This window comes from Aphis gossypii, chromosome 2, assembly GCF_020184175.1.
Source record: "Aphis gossypii isolate Hap1 chromosome 2, ASM2018417v2, whole genome shotgun sequence".
Lineage (NCBI taxonomy): Eukaryota > Metazoa > Arthropoda > Insecta > Hemiptera > Aphididae > Aphis > Aphis gossypii.
In genome coordinates, this window is record NC_065531.1 from 25,521,858 (window position 1) to 25,544,766 (window position 22,909).

The window sequence follows — 22,909 nt, forward strand, 5'->3', positions numbered from 1 at the left end:
ACCAACCTATCACATCATTATAATAAGCATGTCGTGTAATTAAAAATAAAGAATTTACTTTAGTATTATAATTTGACATTTATCGGCTTATCGCATTTGTTGTATTTGCTACAATTACTTCCTATAAAACTCACGTATTGCCATGTAAATGTAATAAATTGAATAATTTATCTTTACCATTACTTAGATAATATTAGATCAGTTCTCCACTCAACTACTTTTATTAAACTAATAAGAAATTTAAATTATTCGATCAAAAGTTTATACTGAAATAGGTACCTTTACCTTCATATAAAACTACTGAATTGTATGTTATTTTGTATTACCATTACTTTATTATATTAAAAATATGGTCTTATGGATAAGACTGATAAGAGAAATCCTAAGAATGTTAATAATTAATGTACTTTTATTAACAAATAAAATTATTTTATATACAATAATTTATTTTTGTAATCAAAATTCAAAATTCAAATCCATATAAAATATTCAATAAAAATGTTACGATTAGGGCTAGGATTTATGTGCAACAGTATGTTTTATTTTGATTTCTGATGATCGCTTTTGTAGTTTTGTCAGTAATGTTCATGAACTACCTCATGATGATGTAAAAGGTGGTGCTTTTATTTTGCATATTTTGGACAAAATGCACGTTTTATGGTATATTACAACACTAGACGTCTTTTTGCCATGTAATGTTGAATGTAGTTTTAGTAAACATAAGAGTGTAAGTAATTGTTATATTTCTGTATTTTTAGTTTGTATTTTGTAAAATTTTATGTTTATTGTAATCATCTTACGAAGTTTCTGTATTTTGTCAACTGTATTAGGTAAATCATATATTCAAAGGGCTCAAGCCCGTTAAATTTTTCTTAAATAAATGTATTATTAAGGTCTAACAGAAGATTGTTCAGTTTAGAAAAATGAAAACAATTATATAATATATTACAAATATTGTGTAATACATTATTGAATAGTTTTAATAGTTATGAATAATATTTAATTAATATTATTGCATATAAATCCTAATGATATATTACCTATACATTAAGGACTAAGGTTGCTATGCTTTCTGGTTTCATACTATAGTGTCTTAGTCTGTCATTCATTTTGTCTCAGTTATTAGAGCTAGAAAAATAATTATTATGGGAACAATTATAATTTGTTATTATCTTATTGCTTAATTTTTCAAAGAGTTGAAGTATGGACAATAACATGAATTAAAAATTAAGACAAAAACATTAAGCGTAGATAAGTTGGTTCAGTTAAAAAGAGTTATATAATAATATTTGGTCACATGAAAGGGCAGGGTATAAATGAAAATACAATACATGCAAATGATGGCAAATTGAATTTAAGATTAATTTGTAGTGAATTCAAAGACAAAATTAAGAAAATATTTTCTAAAGAAAAAATTCAATCAAATGAAAAAAATTTTTTTTTAGTATTTACTTATCAATAATTATTATGAATTAAGTAAAAAAATTAAGTAAATAAGTAAAAAAACTTTATAATTAATAATTATATATTAAAATAAACTTATTCAAAAATAAAAAGGTTTTTCAAATATTCAAAATTGTCCTGGTTTGGTGATTTCAAATACTAGAAACCCTATTATAGAATAATATAGAGAACATTAATAAATTGACTGGAAAAGTGACTAAGTTTAAGAGTAGATTTGAAATACAATATAAGTATATATAGTTGAACACAGGTAAAAAATAAATAATAATAAACTCATTTAAAAATGTATTATCCAACACTTTATTTTGTTTTAGTGGAACTCTTAATTATTAAAACTTACACATAAAAACAATATATATAATATATAAAATTATATTGGTATAATTTAGTGACATTTCAAATATAAGTAATTTTTGTTGCTTTTACGTATATTATATAAAAACGCTTTACAAATTTGAAAAAAAAAAGAGAAAACAAAAAAAAATATATATAAAAACATAAAACGCACCATTTTTTTTACAAAAAAAAAAAAAAAAAAACAGTAACCAGTATACTTTAATGATACATAAATAAATATTTAAGATTATTTACATTAATAACAGTTGTTTTTGCTTAAATTAAATTAATATAAAATTTAAATGCTCGGTATATTATCCGTGTACTAAAATTAAAATAAATAATGTGATAGTTACTGTGAAAATTAATTTTTAAGAATAATTACTGAAATAAAAATTCATTAAATATAATATGTATATGTATGTCAGTGGTAATGTGACAAAATAATAAAAAAAGTGAAAAAAAAAATTAAATATAATAGTACTTTTTTTACAATATTTCTACCTCAATGTAGTCACAATTTTATTGCACCGTTTTTATTTCATCAAAACAATATTGTCAAGAAATTTTAAATATATATTTAATACTTAAAAAAAAATTATACTTTTATTATCAAGATTATAAAACAATGTTGATATTTAAAAACATACCAAACTTTTAAAGCATAATAAGGTAATTGACAACCTAGAAATGATAGGGATGAGCACAAGTTTTGAATGATGAAAACATGGGGGAGGGGGATATGAGCACATTTAAGCGATAGGACAAATGAGATCAAAACAATTTTTAAAGAAAATACAATTACTGTCAAACGTGTGATTCAAGAGGTACATTCAACAGTTTAGACACAAAATTTGGGTCGGCCATGCTTCTAGGTCTAATACCTCTTTCTTTTATTCCATCCACAACACGAGCCCAACTCAAGTCTGGTGAACTGGTTCTTCTATCTTTACAGCTTTTCTCTAATTCTTCTCTTTCCTTATTGTCCAACCATGTGATTTTATCAAAGTCCTTTGTACCACCCACCGTATGCCGCCTCTTGATACTGCGATCAGTTGTAACACCGTTTTTACGTTTTTGGCGCGCTTCCTTATCGCGCAATGAACTACAGCGTCTAGACAATCCTTGTTTTCGCTTGTTCATGTTGCACTCGGTCTTCTCCATCTTGGTAAGGGAGTCAGATCGCCGGTGTTTGGAAGCGTCACCGTTTTTTGTCAGCATCATTGCCTCAAACTTTGTGTATTTAGAAATATATCTTTCATGTTTATTAAGGGACTCACAGCGGCGTAGTTTTACATGATTCCCATAGTCTGGACGGTTTTCTTTTTGTTTCAATGATTCGGAACGACGCAGACGCACATTTGGGACGGCGTTAATGTCTTGAAGACACTCAAAATTATCAGTTTTTGAAGTATCTTTCATCGATTCACTAGTTGAATCTTTCATGGTTTCAATTTCCTGTAATAAATAATAATAAAAATTATAATCAAGTTATCACAATAATCTTTAACATCAACATACATGTTTTTCAGTTATATGCTGGCTGCGCCTTTCCAAAGATCTATGTAAACTTGGGTCTCTGTAAGTCTGCACATCTGTATGTTCATCATTTGAATTAGCCACTGGCTGTTTTTCTTCAACATCTACAGAGTCGCTGGGTATTGAAAGAGATTTAAGTTTTTTGTCAAAGGCGGAAGTCAGGCTCACCAATAAATCCCCTCCTGGAAAATCAAATATAAAACTTTTGTTATGCAACACAAATAATAATGCTTAAGTTTAATACATATCATGTTTAATAAACCATTCAATTACAATGTTAGATATTCTACAACATTATGGTAACACACAGTTAAAACAATTATACATAACACTGAAAAAATTATTTGTTAGCCATTATTATTATAGTTAAAATTAATATCAAACCCATAAACTATTAAATTAAAAAAAAAGTGAACAATTTTTTTTTGATACACACCCAAAAGTTAGAAAATAAACTAAATAAAAAAATTAAAATTAACCCTAAAAATAGTTATAAGCTGATTTATTAATGCGTAAAAATAAAAATAAAACCAATTTTTTTTATACAGTCAACATATAATTAAAATTTACAATAACCACTTGGTACTTATATAAAAAAATAAGAACCATTTAATGGTAAAAAATAGAATGAATATAAATAATAAGTTATTAAGTCATGAATTCAAACACAATACACACCATTACTCAAAACTAGACATTATAAATTAAAATAAAATAAAATTACTTAACTTTTATTTATTTATTTAAAATAACTTTTAACTTAATAAATTAAACTTTTTCATGAGATGTAGTTAGCTAATTTAACAGTTGATAGTGAATTCATTTTAAAGGTATTTTATGCAAATTTTATTTCAATATAAACCCTAAAGATTTCAATTATATTTTGATTGTAATAATCATTTGATTAAATTTATTATTTATAGATTTCGATAAGGATTAAAATAATGTTTATATTATACATTTTTTAATAGAAGTGATCATACTTAGGCTAGATAATTATATATAGATAGGAGAGTTTTACTATTGGATAGATACTTCCATTCTTGTAATTTTTGTTTAATAAATTAATCTTAAATTATGTTTACATTTTAATATATATTTTTATCTTATTTGTTTAATGGGATTTAACGTAGATTGTGAATTCAGTTAAAGAGAAACAAAAATGAGAAGTGAATTTAACAAAATTAGTTTATTTTTCTAGCCATTGGTATAATATATACATTTTTTGATGTGACTATTTATATATTATATTAGCCCTAATTTTTAGAATTAAAGAAATGTAAAGGCCTATCTAAAAGTACCAATAATTGGTAAATCAATAAATCATAAATAATAGCAAAATTAAGTGATTTTTGAAATATAGCAAGTAAATAGAAGCAGAAAATTAGTAGGAAAAAAAGCAAAACCATGTTAATTGATCAAAAGTCTTTTGAGCTAAATGTATAAGAACCTTTCAGGTTGGTAGTAGTAGTAATGCGGATACTGGTTAAGGGACGTGCCAAAAACCCATCCTTGTCGTTTGTTACTTAAGTGTTGGTGTATGTTACCATTTGCTGTAAATTTTGCTAATGAATCTCAAACAAAAATGAATGAGCCGGACGTGCAGTGCACACGATCGGTAAATTAATTTAAGATTACGCAATAGTAAAACCATTACAGTATATACAAAGCATAACATTTTTTTTATATCATAATTTAAGAACTATAATTATTGCCATTTTACTCTTATTAACATATTTTAGTAATAGAATAAAAATTTAAAATATAGATTTTATATTATTATATGCAATATGGAAACTACTAATCTTTAACATCAATTGCATCATTATAATTACTATTGCGAACTCTTTAATACTGATTTAATAAAAATTAATATTTACCTTCATCTGACGCATGACTTATAGGGCGTTCACTGGATATTCTTAAGCCATCACTGAGTGAATCTACTGACCATTCATCAGCACTCTCAGTACTCGTTTTTAATCGTTTCTGATTATTCTTTAAGTCTGAGTCATTTGATTGTTCAATAGTCCCATTAGTTGCTCCTTTGGATACTTTGACCATGACTTATGGTAAAAAATTATAAAATTAACAAAATGATTATCAAATATTACTAAAAAACATTTACCTGGAGAATAATCTTTAGCTAGCATTAAGGCTTCGTTAGGTTGTGTAACAGGTTCGTCAAGTCCAAAATACTCTCTTCTTCTTTGACCTCTATTTATTTCTCTTTGAAGCATTGCTTTTGTTTCCTGTTCAAATCGTCGTATTCTTTCTTGAGTAGTTTCAGCTAAATTGACATAAGTCTTAATAGGAGGAGCACCATCGGTATTTTGTGGTGTTGAATCTAAACTTTGATCTTCTGAACCTTGATTATTTGTTAGATGTTCAAGACTGTCTTCAGATTCATTAAGACTAGTACTTGAAACTGTCTCTGAACTGGCTTTTGAGCTGTTCACTTTATCTTTGTTAGACACATCCTACAATGGAAAAATCAAGCATTATTGATAGTTTTATAAAATGTATTATTTAATTTTCATACTTGTTTAATATCAGTTGCACTTGGTGGTATACTAATATGAGGAACTATATTATTGGTTACATTGGTACGAGACTTTCGCGATACATTTGAATTTTTGCCAGTAGCTCGATGCATTTTACGATTAGCTGCAGCAACAATATTGGTCACAAGATCTTTGGCCATAAATGGTGTGTACTGATTACCAGAAACTTTGTTAATGTTATCCAAAAGATTTTGATTTGGAGCAGATTGTTCAATTTCTGGAACTTGTCCACAATTTTCAGGTATGGATGCTGTAAGATCTACCACATCGCCATTTCCAAAACACCAATCAGCCTGTAGTAAAAAAAGAAAAACAAATAAAATAATTGTCTCAAATGGAAAATAATAACAATAATAATTCATAATCTATGATATTACTTGTAGTATTAGCGATTCCACAATGCGGCACTGATGACTCATATCTGTGACCATAGTTACCATGTTATCATCAGCAGAATGAACTAGGGTAGGACCAAACACAATAGCTAAGTTGCGTGCTTCCATTTTGTTGACCCCACTATGTTGCACAATTTTCTTAAGGTGCATCAGCAAATATCTTAAAGTCTCAAAATGGTGGTCTGGTAGTTTATGAACCTACAGCAAAAATAAAAATGACTAATTTTTGTTGTAAAATGTAAACAAACCTTTTTACATACCAGTTCTCGTAGTTTCACCATTCGTTGAACAGGATCATCAATTTTATCAGCCTCAATGAAATGTGGATACATTTCAGTTGTTAATAGTGCATCAGGAAGTCGCCTAAAGAACGATTTTAATAGGCTAGAAATTACATTCACATCTGTCCACCGGGGATCTCGTTGTAGAAGTTTAATGGCCATATCTGGAGTTTCCATACCACCAGTGTTGACCGCTTCTGTTAGTGAAGTAATAGCAGCTGTATTACCAGGTACTCTAAAAGTCAAGACATAATAAAATATGATAATTAAATAATAAAAGATGTCTATTTAAATTAAATTAAAAAAAAAAAAAAATATTACATACCTGTAAATGCCTATGATATCCAACCCTTTGTCTTCAACTATAGATGTGCATACTTCTACTATTAAAGGAACATACTCAGATTGCGTCGACTATAAAAAAGAACAATTATTAGAAATGTATAATAAAATTTTTAAGAGTATGGTTGGAAAAAAAATATCTTACCGGCGGGCAAAGTTCCAAAGGTATGCCGATTGCAGTACCCGGCGGTGGTGGTAGTGTGGGCATAATCGGTGATACCGGCGATCCCGATCCTTGTTGTATTTTCTTTAATTGCTTGGCCATTCGATTTTTCCATGTGTTGGTAGATTTGGGAGATTGCGGTTGTGATCCTTGGCACGGGCTGCGGTCGGGTTTCCGTGTCTTAGTGATAGGAGAATCGCCGGTGGGTGAACGGTTTCTGAACGCACCTAACTTACGTATGCCCTTAGTATTGCCAGGAGAGATGCTCAAGCACTGAAAAACAAAACCAATTTGGTTAATTTCAGTATACTTGTAAGTCACTAGTATTTTAAATATTAGATGTGAATTGGTATTTGGTAGTATAGGTATTAGTATAGGGACCTACCTAACCAAAGTTAGCATCGGAAACTATACGCTTGAAACGTATTTACTAGTATATGTGCAATTTAAACACTGCCAATTTCAATAAAAGTATACAATAAAAAAATAAAATAAAAATAAAAACCATTATTTTGTAATTATTTAACAACCAGTAAGATTGGCATGGATGACACTGCATTGCAGGTACATAATAAAATCCACTTACTTCTTCTGCGGATAGAGGTGCCTGTGCCTCGAGGGCTTGTTCCTGCAATGCTTTCAACCAACGCACCATGGACGAAGTGTCGTCGGCTTGAAGCAGTAGTTCAGTGCACCCCATGTCGGCGACGCTGGAGCAAAGTCGCATCACGTGCTTCCTCTTGGTGTAGTCGTGAGCTACGTCTGTAGTAGACGTTCTCAGATTGATACGATCGCAGGACATGTTCACGTCGTCCGTCTTTTCTAGCGTTGCGGGTGTCTAAAAAAAGAAAGAAAGAAGAAATAGAAAAAAAAATCAAATGTACCTTTATAGAAAACATTTTATTTTTTTGTTTTAGTTCCTTTTTTTATATTCCTTTACAGTAGTAGAACGTAATGAAATTCAATGGGAATAATATGGACATACCCAAGAACCGGTAGACGACCACCGTTTTAGTCGTGGATGTTTTGACGCCCGGAACCACATGGGCATACAAGAATACCTAAGACGTCGATCAGGAGAACAGAATCGATTCATTTTTTAGTTTCGGAAACAGCGCAGTGTAAAATAATAATTAAGTCGTGCGCTATACGAAAATGTACTGTAAACCACGATGCAACTGCTCAACGTTTGAACGTAAAATGTTACTGGTCGGCGGTCAGATCGCGGATGTGGAGGGTCTATGACGGGCACGTGCCCCTATTGTCATGGGCAGCTGGGTACATAATAATGTAATATATTATTCGGACGACGCGTGTGCACGAAGCGCAAAAAAAAAACAACCGAAAACTCAATAGCTGTGTCCCTGCTGTTTGACGTTATGAAAGTTCTAGTGTAAACAATTACATTCGAAATTTTTGAGAAAGCTTAAGACAAAAATCAAAAGATAAAGATCGCTTTGTACGTGTATTATATTATGTTATATAACGCACAAGACATCATAATATGAAGCTGAGAGGCGGACACCGGAGACGGTACATAATATATATTATTATATTGCGATTTGCGGGTGTATAGTTTTCTTCTACCAAGTAAAGAATTCATAACATGAATTCCGCAATAAAAAAATCAAGGTTTTTGTATATACTTACATCGACCGAAATGTTAGGAATAGACTCTCGTTTTTCTTTGTACAGACACAACGTCTGTCCGCGTACAACAGCCCACACCGGTTTCCACGACCGATCGCATGCTTTCTATTAACACAATATAATACATAATAATATAATATGCGACATTATATACACTACAGCTGTATAACATTATACACGTCTTGAATGAGCAAAAGTGTATTTTTTTTATTTTATTTATTGTCTCATCGATTATGATATATTTTAACAAATATATGTAGACACTTAGTTATAATAATACTTTACAAAACAATATTACCTTGCCGTCGATCTGAATCACTTTGCAAAGTAACGATCCTTCTTTAACAATGCGGCTGTTTCCAAGATCCTGGAACGGTGGGCCATTTTTCTTCGTTCCCAGTATACTGCTGCTACAAAAACATTATTTAGTATAAGTATATATTATTATTTATTATTAAACATAATATACAGTTTGTGTTATAGTTAAATAATATAATTTATATATGCTTCGTATACGGTCAGAAAAACACTCATAAAAGCAATTAAAATTGTTTTATACAATTACTGTACATACTATATGATTATGTCTAGTAATTAACACGAATACACGATTATTATTATATAATATTATATGATATTATATTACATATTAATATTAAATAATACACACATACTATAGTTGATGAGCGTCACGGGATAGTGCAGAAGATATCGCCAAGTATCATATATAATATGCACATCCGTTAATTCTTAACTTTTAGATTTTGCAAGGAATATATCTTGTTTTGATATTTGTACTATACTTATATAATAGATAGCATATTATTAAAAATAAGAAAATACATTTTCTTATGTATGAAATTTTTTGTTGATTTGAATTTTTTTTTAAATTTATATTGATAACATTTTTACAAGTTAAAAGGTAGGAAAGTGTAGTAAAAGGTTCTTTATAAATTGTTCTTTTACAGAAACTCAAAAATATTGAAAGTACATAATATGCAGATTTTTTTTTAGACATTATTCAAGTTTAATTTTTGACGAAATTAGATATTTGTAAACAAAAAAGAAAATTAACCGTAGGAGTTCAAAACTATTCACTATAACGTATAAGCATATTATTACTTTTTATAGACTCAATAAAATGTTCAAAATATTTAAATTCATTTTAAGCCAAGAAATTATTCACACCATTATCAACAGTATTAACGTCATCGGTATTGGTTATTGTAAGTTAATAACGATATATGATATAACATGCGTCTTGTTAACAGCAAAAATTTGTACAATACAGTATTATTATTACTATAATATATAGATAAATCTCTAATAGTAATATAAATATACATTTTAAGATATCCTTAGAAATAGAGGCTGACATGCAATGTCTTTGCTCAGAAATGTTTTTCGTGAACAATAGTTTATATTTTATCACATGTATTATTATAAAGTATTACAGTCAACTACCTACTCAAAAATGGAGGTACATTTGAAACCTACTGTAAGTGCAGAAGAGTTCTCTGTTTATTTTTTTAGGTTTTTCGTATGTGTATAATATTACGCGACACCAAAGGTTAGACACATTATTAAATATTAATATTCGTTATTAAAATAGTGGTTTTGGTGGGGAATGTTTGTTTTCTTTGAAAAACATTATAATTGATATGGTGCAAATATAGCGCTGTCGCGAGTACACGTTTTATATTGCATGTCGTTGTTTACATGTATTAAAAAAAACATGCATGTAAAATGGAAAACAAAAAATTGAAAAAAAATACGTTATTATTCATGAACCAAGTAACAGATGCATAAATAATGATAAAAGTAGTAATACATAATTCATATAATACGGGCTTCCGAACACTACTACACAATGATGTTCGGTCGCGTGCCCGACATAGGTCATAAGTTATAGGCTTATAGCTAAACATCAATTAAAAAATTGGGGGTGGGGTATATATTTGCGCGTCAACAGTTTTTAACGCGTCGCTGCGGGTATGTACAGGTAGGTGTCCTATATATGCATCATAATGGCATATTATACAGTTTATAGTAGCTCAATTTTAACCGTGGTTTAAGATTATTTTTAATTAGATGTACTTCATATTATTTTCATGGACTCAAATAAAAAATTTAAAATTTTCATGGTACATTTATTAGTATGTATTTGTGTTTCAATTTCGTTTTTCAATAAAAGTATTGCATATAATTTTCAAAATAACATTTTTTTGGCATTGCGTACCGAAAGAAACTAATACAAGTGTAGAAGCGAGTAATTCAGTAATAGTTTGAAAAAATCAGATTCAGAGTAAGAAAAAATTATTGGCAATGAGCCTGTGACAAACGACTTGTATATAGTTTAAACGCACAGTATAAGAACATAACTATAGTGACAAGAGCGCATAATGGTTTATATACCTACTAATAGCGTATAATATATTATTTATTTTGGTTTTTTTTACAACAAACGTAGAAAAGTTAAAATAATAATGTATCGAATTACACCAAGAAGAGTAGTGCATTCGAGATATTGAAAAAACATAAAAAAAAAAAAATAAATAAATAATAATAGTTTCATAACAAGTCGGTCATATTCAAAGGGTTTTGAATACAACCACAACTACTCGTTTCATACATCGCGTGTTAATAAAACACAAAAAAAATGTTTTTCGATAGAATTCTAGGAATGACATAGGTATTATATTATTTATATTTTAGAACTTTGAGTTAAGGTTAGGGACTTAGGGTAAGTATTTAACAATATATAAGCATAGCATATTTATTTTGGTAGTTAAATGGATCGATAAATGTTATAACGACGAAATAATTCATAACAGTTATGGGCATAGGTATACTATACGTAAAGAAACAAGTCCTAGACTAGAATATAATATTTTTCAAAAACTTAGAAAAGTCTCTACGCTTAAGCAGATTTTAATATTCGGAAGTACCTACTTCTTAGTTTGTCATTGTAAAATTTAAGGAATATATTAAATTTGAATTTAACGCATTTTTTTTCAATTGGTGTTAATACCACTTACTAAGAAAATTTGTATCAATTATTTAGTTTATAAAAAACATAAAAAAAAAAAAAAAACCGAAAAATGAGGCTGATGTTTATAAACAGTTCAAAAAGAGTAAAACTATTTTAAAAATTTCAAGTATCAACAGACATTTATTTGTTAAGTACAACAATTAAACAAAATCATCGTTTTAGTCGTAAACTGCAGTGTTATGAAAATATTATAATATTAATTATTTTATTATAATTTATTTTAAAAGTGCTGAGAAATTTTATCAAAAAAATTCAAAATGACATTAAATTTGCTACTAGAAACAACCTTCAATTTTAAAATTTGAAGATTTTTTCTGCAGCTATAAAAATATTGTTTTCAGAGTTCAGATTCAGACACACACACACGCACAACAACATGTAATTGTAAAACCAATACATTTATTGATTCGCTCAGAATTTAAAATGTAAATAATACTGAATATTATTATAGTTTAGTCGGTTTAGGAAAATATCTTTAATAATGGTGTATTATGTAAATTCCGTTATATAAACTAGATTTGTCGACTTGAAAACATACAAAATCGATTATGCGTTTTTTTTTTTGTCAAAGGGGCCCAATAACAAATATGGGATTTATCGTATAATAACAAATACACTAAAACTAATAGAACCCAAGGACTCGTGAGTATTAATTACTGTAGTCCTTGACGATACGTGATTTATAAAAACTAGGGCACTATTATGGTTTTTATTCTCTTTATATATAAATTTATATTATATATCAACGTCGACTTACGAAAAACCGAAATATACAATATCTTGGGCTAATTCCCACTGTTCGCGATACGAGTCATCTTTACAAAATAAAATTGTTAAAAAACACATTTTGTCCAGATTTTATAACAATGTTCCGATATTTTGATTCTTCTAGAAATATATTCAATGTCTTGTGTAAATAAGATTTTTTAAAGGCGGCAGTAGTGTCTGATGTTGTGTGTTCATGGCAAACGACGCGAATGAAACGTAATAGTTTTGGAAAACTGTAGTTACGACGAATTTAATAGTGGTCGATGAGGACTTGAGGGAACCAAAACTGACAAATCGGATCGTGTTTCAACAAGCTGGTTTTTGTTATTAAAAAAAAAAAAACTGTTTTCTAAAGAATTAATTTTTTAATGAAACATAAACGATGATTTATTTTTTATTATAATATAATTGGAATCTTTTATCGAAACACATATATAAAAAATATATGTACTGTACGTATATATTATAAAATATTTTTACAGACATATAGCCCATTGATAACGAATAAAAATAGACGTTTTCATGTGGAAATACAGAATTATATTAGGGGAAAAATTGTTTTCCATCAACCGGCTAGTTGGCCAATTCTCGATAAGGGTGGCCTTGAACACATTTTAACAATGATAAAACGTGTACGTACACGATGGTCGATGATAATAAATTGTTATAATCATGCAGTCACAGAATATATTATATTATAATAATATTCTGTGATGCAGTATTGAAAAATATGATAATTGATAAGCACCTAATACCTACATATTAGTACTTATTACATGAACGAGTATCATTATTCTGAATACAGTCATCCCAATTAATTTATTTATGTTTTCGTGCATGAGTACATCTTTTATACAAGAAAAATTAATAATTTTTTTTCTATAAGTAGTTTTAGGTAAGCGAGGAATACTCAAATAATTTAAAAAAATTAACTCAATAGGGAAGTAAAAAAAAAATAAATAAATAAAATATGTCAAAACCACTGTGGTTTGAGTACAATTACTGAAGCAAATATTTTTAATAGATATCAATAATAAACAATACAACTTATAAATAAAGGAAAACCTATTAGACACAGGTTAGGTCCAAAAGTAAATTAATTATATACCTACGAAATTGATTATAAGATATTATCAAGTGCATAGGTGATTTACTAAGAATTTTTAAAAAAATATTTTTAAATAATGAATTAAACATATGAAATTTTAATTATACTTAAAGGCCATTTTTTTTTTAATGAAAACTATAATATTGCTTTACATTTATTTTTTAAACTATAATTTGTACCTACATAGATTATTAATAATACTAATAATAATTATAAATGTTACGCAATATTATTTGTTTCACAATTTATGGTGATAACGGTATAAAAATCCAAGTATCTGAAAATATGATCTTTAATTATACTAAAAAATAGTATAGAATTTAATCTGATACTACTAAAGGATAAAAGGCTGACGAACAATAAACTAATATATTATGTACATGATTAGTGAATCACCTTGTGTAATATTATTAGAGGTTTTTTAAAAATTACGCGCTTCGCGTTTGCGGGTCAAATATTATATTATTACAAGCGCACACATAACACGTTCTAATATATATTACAATACAACAATATTATAAATAATAAAAACAATAATAATACAAATTACATATGGTCAGGTCGGACGACACTGATACCGAAATACTATTTATATACAGGGAAATCTATATAATATGTGCAATCCAATAGAATAATAAAAAACAGTAATTTAAATATCAATGAAGAGTCTACTTGTAATTATATGGTATATGACACAATATATATGCACATATTTAAATATTAGATAGATAGACTGCAAATAGTCTAAGAGAAACGTATTTTCGGCAAAAACAGAGTTATTATAATAGTGGGCACACAGAAACAAAAATATAATGAATAAGTCACAATATAATATAGACGAACCCGCGGTCACAACTTGCGGCGGCATCTTCGAAAAGTCGCCGTAACCTTTGTATGTCACCCGGAAATAACGGTGCGCGCCATTTTTTTTGCACTCTGCACAGTACATTGTTACGTATTATACATCATTATATAATATAATATGTATTTCGATTTGAGTGTTTTGCAAGCAACAACAATGTAAAAAAAATGTAATACAATTCAAGAACATAAATTAAAGAACCTATACGTACTATACAATATACATATTATATAAAAACTGTAAGACCTTTAGTATATTGGTGTGTATCGAACTTAATGTGTTGCTTTTATGTGATATTATCGAAAATACGTTATATAAGTAACATATATTATTTGATGTAGGCATTTGTATAATAATTGGTATAACTCACTTCTGTTGGGCGACGACTATCGAGGTGGGCTCGGATTCTGATTCGGTGGTAGTGAGGTCGTCAACACTCATACGATCGCCCCAGGCTGTCGCTTTTAGGTACGATATTCGTCTGGTGGTCCTTTCTTCTTCTATACACAACATAAGTATATATTATTATTAAATACCATATTAGTTATGTAAATTTTAGGTATGTATATTTCATGCGTAAGGTTAGATTAGGTTCACGGGTCTTGAACAGAGATTTGTGAATTAAAAACCTATATTTTGCGTTTTTCCAACTCGATTTCAACATTCAACCCAATTTAAAATTTGTATAGCAAATTTAATTTTAACACAAAATTTAAATTCATAAAATTTCCCACTGCATTTACGTCAATAACGATTTTGGAGAAAACCCCAATGCAGACGCTTCTTGAGATCGAGTTATAGAAAAACCACAAAACATTTTATTTGGTCATTCGATCCAAGTTCTCGACCTTAAAACCCTGAAGTAAAGTATCATGCAATGAAACTCAATAGAGTGAATTTCAAAAGGACAGTGGTAAAAATGTAGAGTTCCCCTCACCATTATCAAGACTCGATGAGTTAGTCGGTCTCAACGTGATCATTTCACACGGTTTTTGAAGCTCAACGGCTGCGGCCACAGTTTCCGTATCGTCTGAAGACACTGCGGTAACAAAGAAATTCGTCCGCGTCAACATTAATTCAACGCAGAAACAGAGTATTGTATATTATAGTAGGTAGGTACATAATATGATACATTCGATGTATGGTATATATATTACACGGTACTCTGAATCGAAAAGCAGTGTTATTATTAATTTATAATGATGTATAAAGAGTGTATACCTATATATAATATGTACAGATGTCAAGTGTAAAACAAATTGCGGAAAACACTACACAACTGCAGTAGCTGTGTGCATGCAAAATATGATAACTTACATACTACATAATATGTATTACACGTTAAAGCAGTAGCAAAAAGCTTAGTATTGTATGCATTACGTTTAAAAAAAAAAATGTACTATAGGTAAGCGGAAGCGCACCGATTAATCAGTGTAATTTCAGTTTAACATAATATGGTTTAAAGCGTAATTTATGATAACCAGTCCACAGTGAGTATAATTAATACATATATGGATATATTATGATATTTTAAATACGCGGAACGGGCATTTCTGGGTGGGTTTAAGATGTTAATAATTTTACCAATATAAGTACTAATATTTTTTTCATTTCTTAAACAATTCAATATTAACATATGATCGTGTACGACGACACGGATGAGAATGTAATATGATAATGTATAAACACTGTAAATACAGATTTTGTTTATACATACATATTACATATTATATTGATGCTTTCTAATCGAGGTGTACATTGACATCTAAGAGATTTTAGACCACTGCTCTGACACTATATACGAAAACAAATTGCTATAATAAATCTTGTAATGATGGTCAAAAAAAAAAAAGAAAAAGAAAATTTGAATTGTTTAATAAAGACATCTAACACTTAATTCATATTACCGCAGGGGCTATACGTATATATAAACAACTATAATATTATAATGACTGAAAATGTCTATGATTACGAATTTATGATGATATTATTATTTATTTCGCGCGTACATAATGCGCGTGTCGAGAAGTCTACAGTTCTGCGATAAATCTTCAATGAATTTTGTTAATTTGGTGAAATTTTAATCATTTTTATCGTTATATACATTTCATTTTATTATAGTCTCATAAAATTATAGTATAAGCTTTCCCATCGCAATAGTATAATAGGTATATATCGTATTACGCACTATACATAATACAGTGGTTAGTATATTTTAGTATATTATCTTATAATAATGGTGTATTATACGTGGTACGTGCTGTGTGAATATCAGCGGATCTAATCGATTACTGTTATATGCGTTTCCATGTTGTTTAAATCGATTGTAAATTAATTAAAAGTGTTAAGGCTTCTCTAGTCTCAAGTATAGAAAGAAGAAGAAAACAAGGAGCATTTTCGTTTTATTATTATTATTATTATTGATGTCAGATCTTCTCTCTCATTCTCTCACTCTTTCTCTTTATATTTTTTTTCTCAATCATCACTCTCCATTTCGGTGTAATACACAACAGTCTAACCTTGGATGGAGCCAGCAGTGGACTGCACGGCAAAATCGACAGGCCTATCCTTGGGCAGCTCGAGGCGCGTCGGTCGCGCGTTCCGTCGACGGGTTTTTGACTTTTCCGCTCCGTTTTCCATCGGCTTCTGGTTTCGTCGTTCTTCACACAATTATTTTCGTATTATTTAAAAATATATTATTATATTATAATAACAATATCACATAAATAAAGTCAACAATTTTTGTTGACCATGTCGTTATGTGATGGATACAATAAAATGTAAACATATATAGGTACATATGAACCATGTACCATGAACAGGACATAACCCAAATCGAATTTTAATTATTATTATTATGACTCACTTGGCTATTTGAGTATATATTTAAGCTACGCAAATATCTTTTACCAACACAGTATACCAAAAAACATAATACGTCTGGACCTAGATATATATAAGTACATTTAACTGGGATTAAGATTTTGTGACAACTTTCTCTTCACTAAACACAAGAAACATAAAGGCAAAATAAAAAAAAAAAAACAACCGATGTACAAAAACGATTTACGGCCGATTTTTAGATGACGTGTGCATAATGTCTTTAGTCTTTTTTTCTCGAAAAAAAAAACAAATTCAATGCAAATAATATATTATGTACTGTGTACTGGCGTAACGTTGGAAAGCAGGTCGAACCAAAAATGATTTTCAAACGTTTTTATTTAGACAATTTCGTTCACAATTGTTTTGTCTAAAACAAAATAGGTACTATCGCTCACAATACAGTATAATGTACGAAATATAGTTATACCATATATGTATAAAATATATACAATATATATATTCTTACGTATTGTACAAGTCTTGGAAATATGTGACCTATAATCAAATATCCATATTTGAAATATATTGATGTAAATTAAAACAGGATTCGTAGTAGTTATTATTATTATAAATAATCAATCAGGTTTATGTACCATTATTAAACGGTACGAACAAGATTGATTCCTGGCAGATGACGGAAAGAATGATAAAAAATTATATTATTTTGTAGTACATAAAATTTAATTTTGCTTTTTGAAACGTGCGGCTATGTACTATACGTATGTTCCATGGGAAATAGAAATTCGATTTATTTACGAGCACCCGGCTACCGAGTTATTTTTATCCTTGGCGTAGGTGTTGAAAAGTTTAAAAGAATTAATAATCATCTTATTTTATCACGATTGACTTAGGAGTTGAATTTGAGAAGGCAACGCAATGGCATCATTTTCTTAAAATCAATAATAATTTTTTTTTCGAGGGAAATAAAATAGTTATAAATTATAATAAATAATTCAAGTTATAGTTAACAAGTTCTATTTTGAACAGAAAAATCATATTTACTACCTATCATCACTTTTCTCGGATACAAACAGTACAAGAGTTCTAGCTTTTGAAATGCCAATTAAGTCCTATACAATGGTTTTGTATGGAAAATATATCAATACTATATACAAATTGAAGAAGAAATACATTTGATACACATATGCGGGTTTTAACGCAAATCGATCGATCTACAAAAATTATAAAAGCTGTGTAAAGTATGAATAAACTTATTTAATAAGTTAACTTTAATATCCAAAATTATATTTGTAAATATTTCATTACAAACAATAGTACACTTTCTTTTTCATATTAGATAATTACGTTTAAAATTAAATTTTCAAGGATGATCCTAACTTAATAAACGGTAAACACTGGTACTTGGCACCGTTGAGCGCTTTTACGGTTTCCTATACATAGAAATCGTTATAATTTAAAATGGTGTTGTTATCACGAGCATAATATTACTGCCTATACATATACATAACATATTATTATACACAATACTCGTACATATAAAAACCACTTACTAACAGACAACGGTGAACGAAAGAAGAACTGAAAAATAAAAGCAACGATGATAGAAGCAGTTCGCGTGTTTTTTTACGTTCATTGAGAAAAGCAACAAATAATAATATAGATAATAACTAACAACTAATGAAACAATAGTTAATAATAATGTATTTTGGAATTGTATTTGTATTTGGACGCAAAATCTTTTAATAACAGTACTAATAATAGTTTTATAATAAAAATAATAAAATTTTATTAGGATAGCAACTATACGAGTTGGTACTATTTTTATTATGTATATTTCGGCTTGTATCTCGTCTACCTGAACAGCAATGCGCGTCATGTACTGCACGCGGAGAGAGCTATTTTAAAGACACACAAGCTTGCCTTATACCAGTTAGCCGGTTTAAAACAGCATTTTATTAATTATTATTATCTTCATCATCAACATCAATTCATCAGTTCATCAAAATTCATCGTGTTCGTAGCTACGAATTTTTTTTTACTGATCCATCTAACTATAGACTATTATTACTCTATGCTACAGACATACTGTGACGTCGTGATTCGTGACATCACTCCAAACTAATACCAAGGCCGAAATTTATCTACTGTAAACGTTACTGAAACGGAACGAAAATCATACGATTTGACAGTGGCATTTTGGTAACAAAGCCCATATTCAAAAAATAGTAATTACTAATTATACTTCGCATTCTACAATAAATAAATATAGAACTACATTAAAAAAAAAACTAATCTACAACACAAAATATTATACATACTACTAAATCGATTGTGTAAAACTATTTTGCTACTGGATAATTAGCTATAATAATATTTTATATTATAATATAATACGAGTATATATAAGGCGTAAAAAATATAATACAGATATATATATATATATAGTATATAAATCGAATCACCGGATGGCGGATAGTCGGTGATCCCGATAGAGAATAGTTTTGAAGAATGAAGATACATGAAAATGAAAATATAGATAGAAAAACCCGAATGTGGCTTATCGGATTAAGATAAGTGTCTTAAATAAAAAATAAAAACTCAGCACTTGGTGCAAGGTACTTAGGTAATGATGTGTATGATATAATATAGCAGTCATATATATATCAAATTAATCATGTACATAAAACATGATTGTATATACTAAAATCTATAATCTAACTGGAATAATATAGTTGTTACTAGCTCACCTATGATAGTGGGCTTTTTACATGCAGCCAGGTAGGAATCTTGACGCACCACCGGTTTGAAGCGATACGATTCATCTTTAGAAATAGACTCGTCTAAAAAAATTAACTCCTTTTTTGTCAAATAATCCAAAAGATATGGTGGTTATAGTTAAGTAAGTAAACACATAAACAATAATAATAATGAACATTGCATGAGCGAACACCCTTTTCATGCATGTCTGAACTCGTTTTGTTGTCTGTCCAGCACGATTTAAACCGACGCAGAACATGACAAAAGCTCAGAACCAGACAATTATCACGTTTAAAATAAAAATAGCTGTATATTTATAAAAGTCATTTGTACGATCTTACCTTTTGGTGGTTCATATTCTTTAGGAGGATCGCAGTGTATTTTGTTGCTACCAATAGGTACGATTAGATTCCCGGAATGATATCTTACGGATGAAGGACTTGCGAAAGAGATTGATTTATCAGAAGAACCTGCATGCAAGAGAAAAATTAAAAATAAAAATGTTTTTTATGCATAATATTATAAAAATGTGAGTTGTCGTAAGACTTAAAAAATTGTAATGATAAAAAATATAATACATTTTGAAATAGGCTGTTTTATTTAAACTGGAAATGATGAAAGAAAAATATTTTCAAATACGTTAATAGATTTTGAAATAATAAATGTCGTTCGATAAAAGAAAAATTTAGTAAACAACGATGTTCATATAAAATTATATGAAATGTAAAAATAAAGAAAAAAGAGTTAAATAATTGAACGTATTAATTAAAAGAATTAATCAATCGAAGTACACATAAAAAAAAAAACTAATAATGATCGTATACATATTATTTTGAATAAAACAGACCATGTTTCTATAATGTTTAAAATTTAATTGTTAAATTGACAACTTTTTTTCATTTCATTCAATTTTTTTTTTTTGAAGATTGAAATATTTCTTACAGGTAAAGTAAATCTTATGTTGACCCAGTTTATTATTATTACCGGGTATTTTATGTACACTAACGAAATAACAAGCGCATTAGTCAGCAACATATAACTTATTATTATTAGTCATTACACTCACTACTGTAGCTAGTAATCGAATCGTCAGTAATCTCTTGTTGCTCCGTGGTGGTGGGATTTTTCTTGTCGGTGTAAAGCTTTTGTTCGTATTCCATTTTCCTCACAGCCACATTAGGAACATTGTGTTTAGACGTTAGTCGGGCCAATTCGCTCTTGTAGAAATCGGTTTTATCGTCAATTTTACCGCTTTCGAACTGTTTGGCCCTCATGGAAACCACTTGTAGCATGCCAGTTTGTTTAGTGTGATGATGGTCCGAACTCTCGGCGGCTGCCCCCGGTGACTTACTGACGCCACCGTTGCCATCTTCGTGTATTTTTCCCAAAGTGTTCACAAACTGTTTGCCTTTTGGCTTAGATGGGACCTGCGGTGGTTGAGCAGATGATGTTTCCTGTACTGCTGCAGAGCTACATTCCGCAAATGGCTTCGGCTGGTTAATTGACGGCGAAGACGAGAGTGAGGGCGGCCACGTGGGTGGTAAAAGTTTTTGCGGCTTGGCGTAGAACTCTTTGGCTGGTTGCTGTTGTTGCTGCTGGACCACGGGTCGTCGGAGGAACTCTTCTTTCTGTTCGAGACTTTTTTTTATTCGGGACATGATGACGGGGTCGACAGGTGGTGGTGGCTGAGATGCACCACTATATTGCAGTTGACGATGGAGTCGGTAATGGGCCGCCGAGTTGTCGGCCGCCACCTGCAGTTGCAGTGCGTCACGGCACGCCACCCCTATGTCCATACTGTGTCGAGCGTTCGGGTTGTTGGATTGCGTTGTTGTTGGCTTGTTCCGGTGGTGCGGGTAACCGCCACCACTGCCGTTCGTATCAGCTACAGATGAGCGCCGGACGCCGGACGTTCGGTGAGGGGATACGAATCTAGCCGCGGCCGACGACGGTTTTGCGCCACTGACACTGCTTATACCACCGACGCTGCTACGGTGTTGGGGGTGATCCCAGATAGTCTGGTAGATGGGACTAGAATCGCGACCACGGTGATTATGGAAACGCAATTCACTACCAGATGTCATAGCCGTTTTTAGGCGGCCAGGCCTTTGATTTGTTTCGGGGTTGTGAGCTGTCTCGCTAAAATACTGCGTACACACACCAAATTCACAGTTATTATTTATTTAATAAAATAAAATTTTATATAATAACACATCAAATAATCATATTATATAACTATATTAGGGGGCTCTACCACCTACTAGGTTGTCCCATTATCCCTTTGGGTGAGTCAAGACCCTCTGTTAATTTACACATTTGGCCCCTGGGGCCTTAGTCCGCTTTAAATATTAAAATACAATATCTGTAATTTAAAATATTTAAAAAAAAAAAATATGTATGAACGAAAATAAAATATAATTTTTTTTCTTAAATAATAAAGAGTTTTAACTTTAAAGTATTTAATTAATAATAATAATTATGAATTTATGTTTAAGTAACCATGGAAATTATATCATGTGGACGAAATTTACAAAACATCTTTATATAATAGAGAGAAGATGTAATATATAAATATAATATTATAAGCTGTACCACGCGTCTATAATTCTACAGTTCTACGGATGAAAGTTGACGATAGATCAAGCAAGGTCTAAAAAACGTAATAATAAATATTATATATATATATATTTAAGTAGTTGGCTGCAGTACACACTACGGCATGATATTATTCACGCTATACGCTAAAGTAACTCGTATTCATTACGTATTACTCTTACACCTTTC

The 22,909-nt window shown here is 29.7% G+C and overlaps 1 protein-coding gene across 11 annotated transcripts in view; it reads right to left on the reverse strand.

Annotated features, from left to right (window-relative positions):
* Positions 1-1,740: 1,740 nt before the first annotated feature.
* Positions 1,741-22,909, reverse strand: part of LOC114128686 (rho GTPase-activating protein 21) — a 60,837-nt gene continuing 39,668 nt past the window's right edge. Inside the window, exons 5-23 of one of the 11 annotated variants that reach the window (XM_050198888.1) lie at positions 21,192-22,272; positions 20,467-20,595; positions 20,116-20,208; positions 17,044-17,184; positions 15,462-15,563; positions 14,895-15,024; positions 14,506-14,598; positions 9,033-9,141; positions 8,735-8,839; positions 7,671-7,922; positions 7,067-7,357; positions 6,905-6,993; positions 6,559-6,814; positions 6,281-6,496; positions 5,882-6,196; positions 5,468-5,819; positions 5,220-5,405; positions 3,322-3,521; positions 1,741-3,258 (exon numbers count right to left, since the gene is read on the reverse strand). In XM_050198888.1, the coding sequence (XP_050054845.1) occupies positions 2,608-3,258; positions 3,322-3,521; positions 5,220-5,405; positions 5,468-5,819; positions 5,882-6,196; positions 6,281-6,496; positions 6,559-6,814; positions 6,905-6,993; positions 7,067-7,357; positions 7,671-7,922; positions 8,735-8,839; positions 9,033-9,141; positions 14,506-14,598; positions 14,895-15,024; positions 15,462-15,563; positions 17,044-17,184; positions 20,116-20,208; positions 20,467-20,595; positions 21,192-22,272 (4,791 nt within the window). In that variant the 3' untranslated portion in view covers positions 1,741-2,607. Of the gene's footprint in view, positions 3,259-3,321; positions 3,522-4,789; positions 4,893-5,219; positions 5,406-5,467; positions 5,820-5,881; positions 6,197-6,280; positions 6,497-6,558; positions 6,815-6,904; positions 6,994-7,066; positions 7,358-7,670; positions 7,923-8,734; positions 8,840-9,032; positions 9,145-14,505; positions 14,599-14,894; positions 15,025-15,461; positions 15,564-17,043; positions 17,185-20,115; positions 20,209-20,466; positions 20,596-21,191; positions 22,273-22,909 lie in introns of those variants that run through there. The other 10 variants (XM_050198886.1, XM_050198897.1, XM_050198891.1 and 7 more) reach the window with 10 other exon arrangements.